Source organism: Brachionichthys hirsutus, chromosome 10 (assembly GCF_040956055.1).
Source record: "Brachionichthys hirsutus isolate HB-005 chromosome 10, CSIRO-AGI_Bhir_v1, whole genome shotgun sequence".
NCBI lineage: Eukaryota > Metazoa > Chordata > Actinopteri > Lophiiformes > Brachionichthyidae > Brachionichthys > Brachionichthys hirsutus.
In genome coordinates this window covers 5,142,293-5,154,081 of record NC_090906.1, presented here as the reverse complement: position 1 = coordinate 5,154,081, position 11,789 = coordinate 5,142,293, and the positions used below count along the sequence as shown (strand labels likewise).

The 11,789-nt window shown below is 40.1% G+C and overlaps 1 protein-coding gene across 1 annotated transcript; it reads left to right on the top strand.

Moving 5' to 3' along the window:
- Nucleotides 1-9,806: 9,806 nt before the first annotated feature.
- mrps17 (mitochondrial ribosomal protein S17) lies at nucleotides 9,807-11,556 on the top strand. The gene is made up of 3 exons (XM_068744940.1): nucleotides 9,807-9,892; nucleotides 10,058-10,202; nucleotides 11,039-11,556. The coding sequence occupies exons 2-3, from the start codon at nucleotides 10,080-10,082 to the stop codon at nucleotides 11,360-11,362; spliced, it is 447 nt and encodes a 148-aa protein (XP_068601041.1). The 5' UTR covers nucleotides 9,807-9,892; nucleotides 10,058-10,079; the 3' UTR covers nucleotides 11,363-11,556.
- The last annotated feature ends 233 nt before the right edge of the window (nucleotides 11,557-11,789 follow it).

Below are 11,789 nucleotides of genomic sequence, written 5' to 3'. Positions count from 1 at the left end.
TACTACGGAGAAAATGAGCAAACTTTGAAGTCACTTCGAAACATCTTTCCATTGAAAACTCAAAATATAGGATTTGACTGATAATCCAAATATTAAGTTACTGTAAGCTAAAGCTACTTAGTATGGTTGAAGCTGGAATATGTAGTTTGTCACTGACAACAATACGGCATATGTGCTAAAGTTCAAACCAACAAAAGCCACAACAATGACAACATTTTGCATTAGTATCACCATCTCCTTGGTAACCAAATCCCACTGTCCAGAGGCCTACATTACACAGTGGCCCCCACCAGTGTCAGTTCTTTATCACCATGATTAATGTTATCTGTGCAGCAGACAGGTGGCACGGTTTGTGGGTCTGTTGTGCGACATTGCACAGGCTCACGGTCTCCCACCGTATCACAAGACCCAACACATTACTCACTAAACGGCGCACGCATCACTCATGAGCGACAACCTGCCATTTTGTTTGGCATTCCTGTTGGGAAAAAATGCAAGAAGACGTTAGCTTGGATAGCAACGCGTTAAAGAAAGACCGACATGGCTGAAGAGAGGAACTCTTGGTGGAAGCTGAACGCTCACATGGACAACTGTGAGCAATTTAATCCTGGGAGATTAAAATAAATATGTGGTTACAGAAATGGTAATGTAAAAATAATATGTAATCTATTATCTGTTTATTATGGCAAACCCCCCCAGTGGTAAACACGTGATTCCAAATAGCACGAGTAGATAGAGGGTTGAGCGGTGATGGACATTTTAAAAATGTCAACGGCAGTGATGGAGGTTTAAACTCTGAGCGGTGTCTAATTATGTACGAGCAAGGCAGCATGCAAGATGACGCAAACATTGAAGGAGTCATTGAGCGTGTCTTGACTTGACTGATGATGTCTGGCGAGTCAATCTTGAAATTAATGATGCAGAACGCACATCATCATCATCATCATCATCATCTCATAATATGGGAATATTGTGAAAGGACCACGTTTACATCATGAGCTGGACGAGCTCCCGTGATGGAGCCTGAACAGCTGCCAGCACATACTGCATCGCTGGATTGTGTGAACTCCTATAGAAGCTGGAAAAAAGAACGGCATCAGACCCTTTAATTCTCAAATATTTCTACACATTCAACAAGCTAATGTCAGAATGGATTCTCTGAGATGTTTGTTTCCACCTGGTTGGGTTTGCTCTTCATCTGCTGACTATGTGAAGGGAAAGGAAAAGGAGAGAAATCTAATTATATAAAAGAAACAAACACAAGTGAGTTTGAAGTAAATGAAGAACAATATTTTAATATGGACTCTTTTACAGAGAAGAAACTAATAAAACATACAGGAAGCAAAGAGGTCGGAATTTCAACATGAATTTGCTGCAAGGAAAAGAAACTCTTTAGGTTTAGTTTAAACGTGGAAATGTCTCACGGAAATGTGGATCAATAAGAACAGTTGCTTAGTTACTTTGTGTAAATATAATCAAATGAAAAACACAAACAGAAGTTGCAGTTATTATTCTGTTTATACATCATCTTAGTCTTAGACATTCTTCATCGATTCCAAGATGGGAATCTATTATTAAACAGCAAATTGAACATGTACATATATATACCGACACACACAAAAATACAAATAAATACTTGAAGTGTAAGTACAAAATCTTATAATTGTATAATTATCATCGTCAAGTGTTACAAAACACTTCATATTACTGTTTTTTTTTTATTATTATTCATGAATATACTGCTGTGTCCCTCAATGACATGTCAATAAAGGTCCATGTTATTGTATATTATCTTATGGTCGAGGAACAGACGCAGTGATGTAATTAATGATGCATTAAACTCATGGTTGCCGGACAAAAGTCAAAGCTTGTCGATGAAATGACCAGAAAACACATTGTCTTCCATACGTAGTTGTGAGTTCTGCAGTGTGTTAAATGTGTATGTGTTAGTGCACGCTACAGCCATGGCTGTGAATTATCACATCCAATCGCACCGACAGAAAGAAGGAACGCGGGAGAGAACGTGAAGAGAAAGTAGTGAGAAAGACACGAGACGTTTGGACTGAGCTGCCACTCAAGCCTTTGGCAACCAAAGTTAGGATTTCTGCTTGTGGCACATACCTGCAGCAGGTCCTCTCCACCTGACCATACATAGAATCAGGCACAATCAGGCAGCCAGCAAATACATATTGGATTGAGACACCTTTGGCAGCAGAAACTGTGACCTAAAGGCTGGAACTATGAGCAGTGCTGATGGCTGTTAGAGGCAAGAGAGAAAACAAAGCCAATGAAGTTACTGCAATCTTTTTATAGTCTATCTGAGCAGTCTGGTTAGCTATGCCGTTAATCACAGAGGGTGTCACGGTGCCTTCACTGGCTGGAAACACAGCCATGATGCACAATATTACAAGTACACATGGTTCTAATGGCCAATGGTGGCCAAGCAGATGTTCTGCTATTATTTGGATTTATCGTTCGGTTTCCTAGAAACACTTGACTAGAATTCTTGGATGGATTCAATAATAAGCTCCAATGATCTGTTCAGAATTTGTGAAGACATCTCAGCTGCAAACATCACGGATGAGAAAAGAGAGATTTACGAACAGCAACAGTCACAGTTCAAACATGCCAAACCAGAAAGAGTAAGGAGCTTTGCCTCAAAGGCAATCCCAGTCCCCGAGTTAGTCTGAGGTTCATTTACTATATCTTACTTATTTATGTTGTCTTACCTAATCTCGCTTTATCTGGAGCATGCAACTAGAATTAATGCACTCTAATAAACAGCACTCGCAATAAATCCCATCTTTACGGATACGTTCCATTTGGTTCAGAATCTTATAAAGAAGTGTTGACTCAGCTTAATGGTCCGTTTTGGCTAGAGGATCTAGTTTCCGGTGCTGTGGAGTTCCGTCCCATATTATTCTGTTGTTATCGGTATGAATGCGTTGGATGATTTATTCCCAAAAGCAATACTTCCAAGAAGTTATGAAAACATGAACAAAATGTCTGAAAGTGATTCAAAAGCAGCTCTAGGAACATCAACCATTTAGTGGAAACACAAGTTGTTTTAGGGTTTCAAAAAAAACCTGGTGTTCTCTGAAGGTTTTTATGTGAGCTTGCGGAGGATGTCCGATGAAGAAACTCAATTCAGTTTATTGGCATGACTTTGCTTTATGGTGCAATATGTCAGACTTTACTGATTAGATGGGATCCACTCATGATATTATGCACAGCATGGAATAAGTTAGTTCTTACTTAATATCAAATATCAAAACATAATCAAGCTCCAAAGCGCTTGATGATCATCCTTTAGCTTTTCCCCGTGATTCTTCTCTTTACTGTCGTCACAGTAAAATACATTTACGGTACTATTTGTTGTTTTGTTTAATATTGATTAAAAATGGTTTAAACTTGATGTTCCTGCGTGATTACGCTAGTTTACTGCTGCTAGTACACATCTGTGTATCCACTCCTGCTGCTGCTGATGTGTCTGTACTTGTATGTTTTTTGTATTTTGTCATTACTGTTACATGTAGCACGACTTCACCGAGAAACATTCCTAGTCTGTGAACCCTCACTGACAATGGCGATAAACTACTTCTGATTCTGATTCTGATTCTGATTCTGATTAGAGTCTGACTATCTTCATGATCTGGTTAGAGGGATTCAAAAGCGTTTGAGTCCACATCGCCTCGTGTTACATCATCAGATATTTGAGTATTTTGAGATTCTGGCCAAAAGATTCTTCACCAAAAAAAAAAAATTCAATCATTAATTAACAACATTCAAACTTCGGTTCAGCCTGAATGGTAGATTGATATAAAACCATAGTATGGAAACTCCTACACAACTCCATACATCGCATCTGTTGGCACTCTATTAAAATGCTTAAAGTTCTGAAGGGCAATCATTTCTCTTTGAGCGTAACGGGCTGACTGTTTGCTCCCTGAGTGCTGGCAGGAGTTTCCAACAGACAACCAGTGGAGACTGGAAGTTTTCATCATATGTTCAGAGATAGAGCTCAATTATCGGGGGGGTTGTCAGACTTGAGCCAAAAGCCTGACTCCATTGCACTGTGGGAAAAGTCCATGATGCTCTACCTTCAGCCTTGTTTAATTCAATTAAGTTTTCTCTGTTGCTGTAATGATAACAATTCAAATGAATGTTCTGGGATTCCCAGTGACTGTTAAAGGAGCACTCCTCTGAAAAGAAGTAAAATGTTTGGAGAAATATGCAACGTGTTTCTGCCACAGATATGTGTCCCAGTATGAAACCTCGATGGGGCAACTGTTTAATATTCCATTTAGAAGGAGTATTTGCTTACAGCATGCTCTGTACAAGGTCAAGGGTCTGTCAGCGGAGACGGGGAAAGAGATGATGTCACTGCCCAGGGAATATCTCTGAATCCCGTCTAACTTGGATATTTAATTTACAGCACATTCGTCAAAGTGATACCATATTGTTACTTATGACCTCCTTAAATGTTTAATATATGATTGTGGTGAACATTTGGCTCAGCATGACTCCAGTTCCTCGACATGCAGGGTGACATTCCTTGCTGCCTGGGTTAAACACATTCTACTAATGTTTGTTAGCTTTGTCGATGTACTTCACACGAAACATGTAATTACCTCGGCCAATGAGGTTATGTTTTGGATGGCAATTGACTGTCTGTCTGTCTGTCTGTCTTTTTGTTTTTTTAGCAGGATTACAAAAAAAAAAACTGCTGCATGAATCTTGATTTTAAAAAAACTGGATTTTCCCATTTACTTATAATGGAGGCTTTTTCAAAAAAGCATATCTTGTAAAACATGCATTTAGTTCACTCACCAAGAATCACAGTCATAAAGGGGTCCGATATGAACTATGATGAAAAATGTCTTCTGGATCTGATCCAGAATGACGTTCGGAAATGTTAACATTGAAAACTCCATTCATGCATTCAACTATCAGTTAAAAACCCACAAACTCTGATTCACTTTTACTTTTCATGGTTGGTGTATAAAGATACCAAGAACAATTTAGAACCTTTTGGTGATGATCCAGATCACCATGTGGACGGTGTAAATCTAATTAGGAGGGGTTACTTGTAATTGGATTGGAGAGGGACTTGTGTATTATTTTCTAGTCTGACTTACTATTCAAAACGCTCCCCAGCTGGAGGGCTGGGGATCGAACTATCAACCATCTGACAAGCAGACGACCACTCTACAGTTGAGAACTGCAGCTAGCTGGCGGACAGAGCGACTGCAGCATTAGTCGTGTCGGTATATGTGATCCAGTAAAGCTGGAAATGTTTTTGGCAGGTACAATGATTTATGCCCCTCTCCCTGAGGATCCAGAGCGCCCTGCTGATGTAATGGCTTTACGTCTGATGGAGCACAGAGAGAGGCCTATGCACACCGGCATGAACACATAACAGTGACACATTTATTCACCTGCATGAGGAGGGTGTGGCGTGAAAGCCAAGGAAAAGACAGGATGCGTGTTGTGACAGTGAGGGAGAGTAAAAACCTCCCCAACAACTCAACCAAATATTGAATACATTATGAGTCAACACAAAATAAAAGCAGGACACTGTGCAAGCACCATTTTCATTAAAACATTTCATGCTGTAAAGAATATAAGGGAATATTTGGTATAGTTTATAGAAATTAACTCTTTAATATGTAAATACATTCCCAGTGTATCCAAATAACCATTTCAGAAGCCACTGTAGGGTCTGGTTTCAAATAGCGTGCCACTATGTGAACAAAAGCAGCATGCTATAAGCCTAACCCTTCGCCTTCACTGTTGTGTGCCCTTCACTCTTTCATTTTGCAGACCAGATCTTTTCAGATCAAAATGACTCAATCATTTGAGGCGATTTACGAAATATTACGTGATTTCATGCAACAAGCAAAAACAGACTCAAACATCTTGGTGCATCCTGGATGCAATATTCTTTCTTACGCTTTGTTCTTGTTGGTTTTGTCGATCGGATTAAAAAAAAACATGACTTTCTGTCATTAGTCTATGAAAATCTGCTTTGAGCAGTTTAAGAGCACATTAGTCATAGAAACAGTTTACACAACTCTAATTGAGAGTGCAGCAATATTCAATACATCATGGTTCAGCCATGACCTCAGACGTTTGCGTAAACCTACAACAATAACAACGACCAGGAAAATAACTTCCAGCGATGCCGAGAGCAAGGCGTTAAAGTCACGAGCATCTCCTCAGACCGTTCTGTCTTCGCTCTTGGTGGTGTTCTAGTTTGTCTTTTGCAGCAGGCAGACTAACAATTTAGAACCTTTTGGTGATGATCCAGATCACCATGCGGACGGTTTAAATCCAATTAGGAGGGGAATGAGCTGCTTGGCGGAGGTCTGCGCTCTCCGGTTTCCAGCTTTTCTAGTTTCCGCTGTTATCAAAGAGTTTCAAGCAATGCCAAGCCTCAAATGCTACTTGAGTTTTCAGTGAGCTGTGATGGTCATAGAAATGTTTATGAGACCCCACTAGGACTTGTTGATTGAGGCCGTTTTGAAACTCCTCTAAATGGAGCTCATCACATATATTAAATACAGCTACAGGCCCATCGGTAGGAGATCAGATTATTCCTGAATCCAGACCAGTTGCCCTTGTGAATTGTGATTTATCGTTACAGTAGCTCACTATAATGCTTTATCATTTGCACATTTGTTTATCAGAAAGTCCAAATCAGTCATTTACAAAACATACCTTGACAATTTTGAGAAATGCAACTCCTACACGTAACTCATGTTGGATGACATAGAGAGCACAAAGGGTTCAGAGCAACACGCTCAATCCGGAACCACGAGCTCGGCGTCCACGCCACACTGCGTCACTCTGGCACCACTTGTTGTCTCCGAGATGAAGCATCAGTAGCTGAGGTTAAGCTAACACTTAAACTAAAGATGAGAGAAGTGCACAGATACTCAGAGACAGACATGGTCTTGAGGATGAGGGTTCCGTCTAGTCATAACCAGCTCTGTTTCAAAGGGGGGGGCATGTTCATCAACCCTACAGTCACTCCGCCGTGAAACCCCCCCCCCAAAAAAAATAAACCTCTCGTAAACAGTCTAATCTATTGAAAAATGTCTGAAGGCTAGTACACAGGATAGATAATAGGCCAACATTACTCTAGCATGTCAAATTGAAAATAAAAACTTGCTGATTAAGGGGTCGCGATGTTATCATAGAAAACATACATGTGTAATCGCACGGCCAACGTGCTATCAGGCCTGTGTTATGTCCCCACAGCAGTCGTGCATGCTTTCTCATGCTTCAGAGCTGATAGCCAAATATTCCAGCTCTCTCATAAACAAAAGCATTATTAATTAGATCTGTCTGTGGCAATCTTAAGGTAAATATTGCGATGTGGCCGTTGACACCCATGTAATAAGACAGACGTTTTAGTGGAGCTGTGATATTTAATTACACGTGTGCAATGAAATTTTGTTTACGTGTTTTATCTTCTTAACTGCAATCCTGATTCAATAAAATATGGGAAATGACTGCATAAAAAAAAAACATAACAGTCTGGGAATGTTTTGCATTTTGCACACCTGTTCAGAACACTTCACTGGGGAACCGGTTCTTTTGTTCTTCTTAACAGGATCATGATTGCATGGCTTAAAATCTTTTCCGTTTTTAGTGATATTTTAGAGAGTTTTTAGGAGTTGGGTTGTACGTCCGTGTGAAATGATTATGCGGTGCATGGTGGCAGCCGGTGTGTGCGGCAACAGCATGTTCAGCATCAGTCTAGCATTCCATTATTTGTACGACAACACTTTGAAAGCGGTTGGTATATGTGAATTGTCTCAGTGTTGTTGTATGGAGACAAAAGCTGGCCAATGTTGTAACTCTGGCAGAGGTATGCAAATGCTGCACTGCCTTAAATGGGAAACAGAGACCCAGGACTGCTTTACTACAACATGGCTCTGATTAAGACCAGATTGGTCTGCCTGTGGTTGCTTCTGAGCCACGGCCAAATCCCGATCAAGGACAAGACTGTTAACGCTGTGGTATGAATGAGTAAATCTCTCCTGCCTTTCAGCCACATATATCTGCTTTAGAGGAGATGGCGAGGAGCGCCCACCGCTTCCAAATGGTGTAATAGAATATGCATAACTTGTGATCATTTAACAGAAGTTTGTTTAAAGGAAATCCCTGTTAAAGGACAAATAACTGTTAAATCAATGATACCGTATGGATGTCAAGATGCAATTTTTCCATTCTGTTATATATTTTTCAAGACAACAAGATGATTGTCTTCTGAGTACTTGGATCTCCAGAGAAAGACATGATAATGCACTTCAGTGATCCGACTAACACATCTGTCTCAACTGCAGCTTTGGGTCGAGCTGCTGTGGACAAGAACAAGATGGAACGCTAGCGAGATACATTATGATGGTGAATAGCAGGTTGGCTCAGTCCAGGACTGGGGGGCCAGGGGGAGGCCGGTTCAAGAACCGCTCCAGACCAGGGCGTGACCAGTGGCCTGTCCATGACGATGGCCGGAGAGGTGCTAGTTCACCTCCTGAGTGTCGCTGCCGAGATGCCCTTGAGCAAGGCACTGCCACCAAAGGTTGCTACCTGGCCGCTACTCACTCTACCTCTATCTTCTCTCTCTCTCTCCTAAATTGCATTCTACAGGCCCTCTGTGTGTGTGTGTGCTTTATTATTCTTATTATAACAAGAAAATGTATCCATGACCTCAAGATAACAGGACTCACAATGTATTGCACCCTGGGCAGTTTCCTCTATTCTCCCATCCTCCCTTTGTTTATTTAAAAGCAGGGCCAGTGATAATAAATACTGATACGACTATGTCTTTAGACTCTTGGCCTTTCCTTTATTAACAAAGCGCATGAAAGTCTCCCATCTGTCCAGTTTTTGTTCCTGGCGTCAGTGCGGATGAGAGGTTTGGGTGTCGGTTTTAATTTGTAAGTGACGCGTCTCTGCTGCCATCTCCTGGCCACAAAGAAAACTTCCTTTATGAGAAAAGGCAAAAACTTGTCAAATCGACCTTATCAGCAGAATAAAGCAGATGTTAGAATAAACTACAATGCCTGACTTTGCTCATGAATGGTGAGCGAGGTTACGACTAAGCTAAACTAGTTTGTCATTATCTTGCATGATTTCTTATCATGCCCTGTCTGTCATGCCCTTCTGCTCTGCTTACATGTCTTGTAATAAAACTCCCTGCAGGGACATCGAAGCTCATCGTAATTCAACTGCAATGCTTGCAGATAGACTGATTATTTGTATCCACATTTTTTTTTACTTAAAACGTTTTTCCCAGCAGGTGTACTGGTAATTAAAGTGATCATATGAATCTTTAGATAGACACTTATCAGGCTATAATGTTTTGTGTTCCTGTAAAAATGCTACATAGTGACCAAACAAATACTTGAAAACTATAGTTGGGGATGTGTTTTGGCTAAAACTATAGAGAAACATTCTGACAATAGTTTACAAGCAGCACATTAATTTAATGGAATACACAGATCTAAGTATAGTCACATGTGCACTTGCCCTGATAGTATATAATATAATCCTTCTGTCTGCATTCGGCAGCAGCAACTCTGCTGCATTCATGCTGGATTATGCGTCGAACTTCTCTACGTTTGTCTCGAAATAAAGTTTGCTATTTAATTCTGATTATTAAACGGATAATAATTCGGAAGAACCTGGATTGGAACCTGGATTTGATCTGAAGATCAATGAACATACATGCGCAAAAAGGCACGCTGTGCAGATTTTGTCCCTTTTTCTTATCCGTAGTTTGCGTGACGTCATCAAAACAAGCCGACAAAAGCAGCATGGAGGCGCCTTCACGCGGGGGAGTATTTTGACCTTCTGTAGTCATTCCTTTCAAATAGCATTGGTGAGTTGTTTCTTTCAAAAAAAAAATATTGATAATGTAACAATCAATACTTCAAGCTATGCTAACTTAGACTACTACTTACTAATTTAGATGTCGTTATTAAATCGTGAAAGGTGGTTTGCTGCAGAAGAACTCTGCATGTTTCCTCTCTCATCTGCACGACAGGTTTTTGATCCAGTTTTCCAGAATGTCGGGAACGCGTGTATCAGTCCATGCGCAATGGGTCGTCGGCAGTGTGATCGGGACCAAGATGCGCAAAACTGCCAAAGTGCGGGTCACGAGGCTGGTTTTGGATCCTTACCTGCTCAAGGTGGTGATGTTTTTGCTCTTTCATTGTTAGTCTGTGCAGAAAAAAAAGTTACATAAGCCATTTGTTTTGCGACTGCCCAATAGTAAAACAGTCATTGTCCTTTAGGGAAAATAATTGCTGAACATCAGCAACCAGGTTATTGTAACACATGCACTAAATATTTTTGATATAAAAATATTTAGTGCATGTGTTACAATTAATTTATATATATATATAGTAATAAATACATTTGTCTTAATTTCAGACACATACTGAATATCTCGAGAAACAGTATAAATATATAGCATGTTTATTATTATCTGTATCTAGTTTCATGCTGCCACCTCTATACCTCCAGCTAATATCACTGTTAGTAAAACCACTGCTGCTCTTCATTTCATAGTTCTCTGTTCTACATACAAATGTACTTATTTTTGACAGAAAAGCACTGTCTGTTTCAATGATAACTTTATACTAATCAGAAGATGCCCTGTATACATTGCTAATGTGGTAAAACGACTATTCTAGCTGCAAATATCTGGTTTTTGGTGCAATATCTGCATCGGTGTATAGAGGCCCCTTTCCAGCAACTATCACTCCAGTGTTCTATTGGTACAATGTGTTTGCTAGATAATATTTTATGCATAATAATTACTCACAAAAATCAGTATCACCATTCAAAAAAGGCCAAAAGCAGTTTAACTGCCTACTTAACTTCATGCTTTTTAAAGTACAAGTATTATTTTCATACTAGTAACCACATATGTGTTGTCGAATGTTACACATATTGATGAATGATTGCTGTACTATGGATGTATGTTCAAGTAAAACTAATACTGGCATTTCTCCCCCCATAGTACTATAACAAGAGAAAGACGTATTTCGCCCATGATGCTTTGCGTCAGTGCACCGTCGGAGATATTGTCCTTCTCAAGGCTCTGCCTCTGGCAAGGTCCAAACATGTGAAGCATGAACTATCTGAGATCGTGCATAAAGTCGGCCGGGTGGTCGACCCGCTCACAGGAATGAGAGTTGCAGGAAGTGAGTTTGTGGATCCTGTTACGGACCTTGCGCTCAACGTGGAGGAGGATGCATCGTTATCTGAAAAACTGCAGAAGCTCAACATCTCTGCTGCACCTTGTGGATCTGATACTCCGCTGACATCAAGTCCCACTTCATAACAGAAGACTGCATCTTTTCATCTACCGATGATGCTCTCCATTCTGAAATTATGATTCTGACCAGATGTTTCGGTGTGAACGTAAATATTAAAATCACAATCAATATATAATTCCACAGTCCTTTGCTATTTGCTCAAGATTTGAATTGAAGGCATACATGTCTGTGAAATTTGAAATAAAATGACGAGAACAGTTTTTGCAGTTTGAATATTGACGCAGGCTCTTTAGTGTTTCATATGCAAAATTAGTCTGAAGCATTGCTCTTCTTTCTGGTACTGATGTAAGAGAACATATTAGAGTAATATTCATTGTGTTGTGCTATATGCTATTTGACAGTCTTCTGACTTGTTAAATCCATTCATGTAAACGACAGACAGCGTTCGTTTAGGCAGCCGGTCTGAGGATCGCGGAAGTTGTAGGGAATTAA

Excerpts from the sequence above, each read along its gene's own strand:
- mrps17 (XM_068744940.1), top strand. The coding sequence starts at position 10,080 with ATGTCGGGAACGCGTGTATCAGTCCATGCGCAATGGGTCGTCGGCAGT. Across the intron at positions 10,203-11,038 it reads TGGATCCTTACCTGCTCAAG|TACTATAACAAGAGAAAGAC; the intron begins GTGGTGATGTTT and ends CTCCCCCCATAG.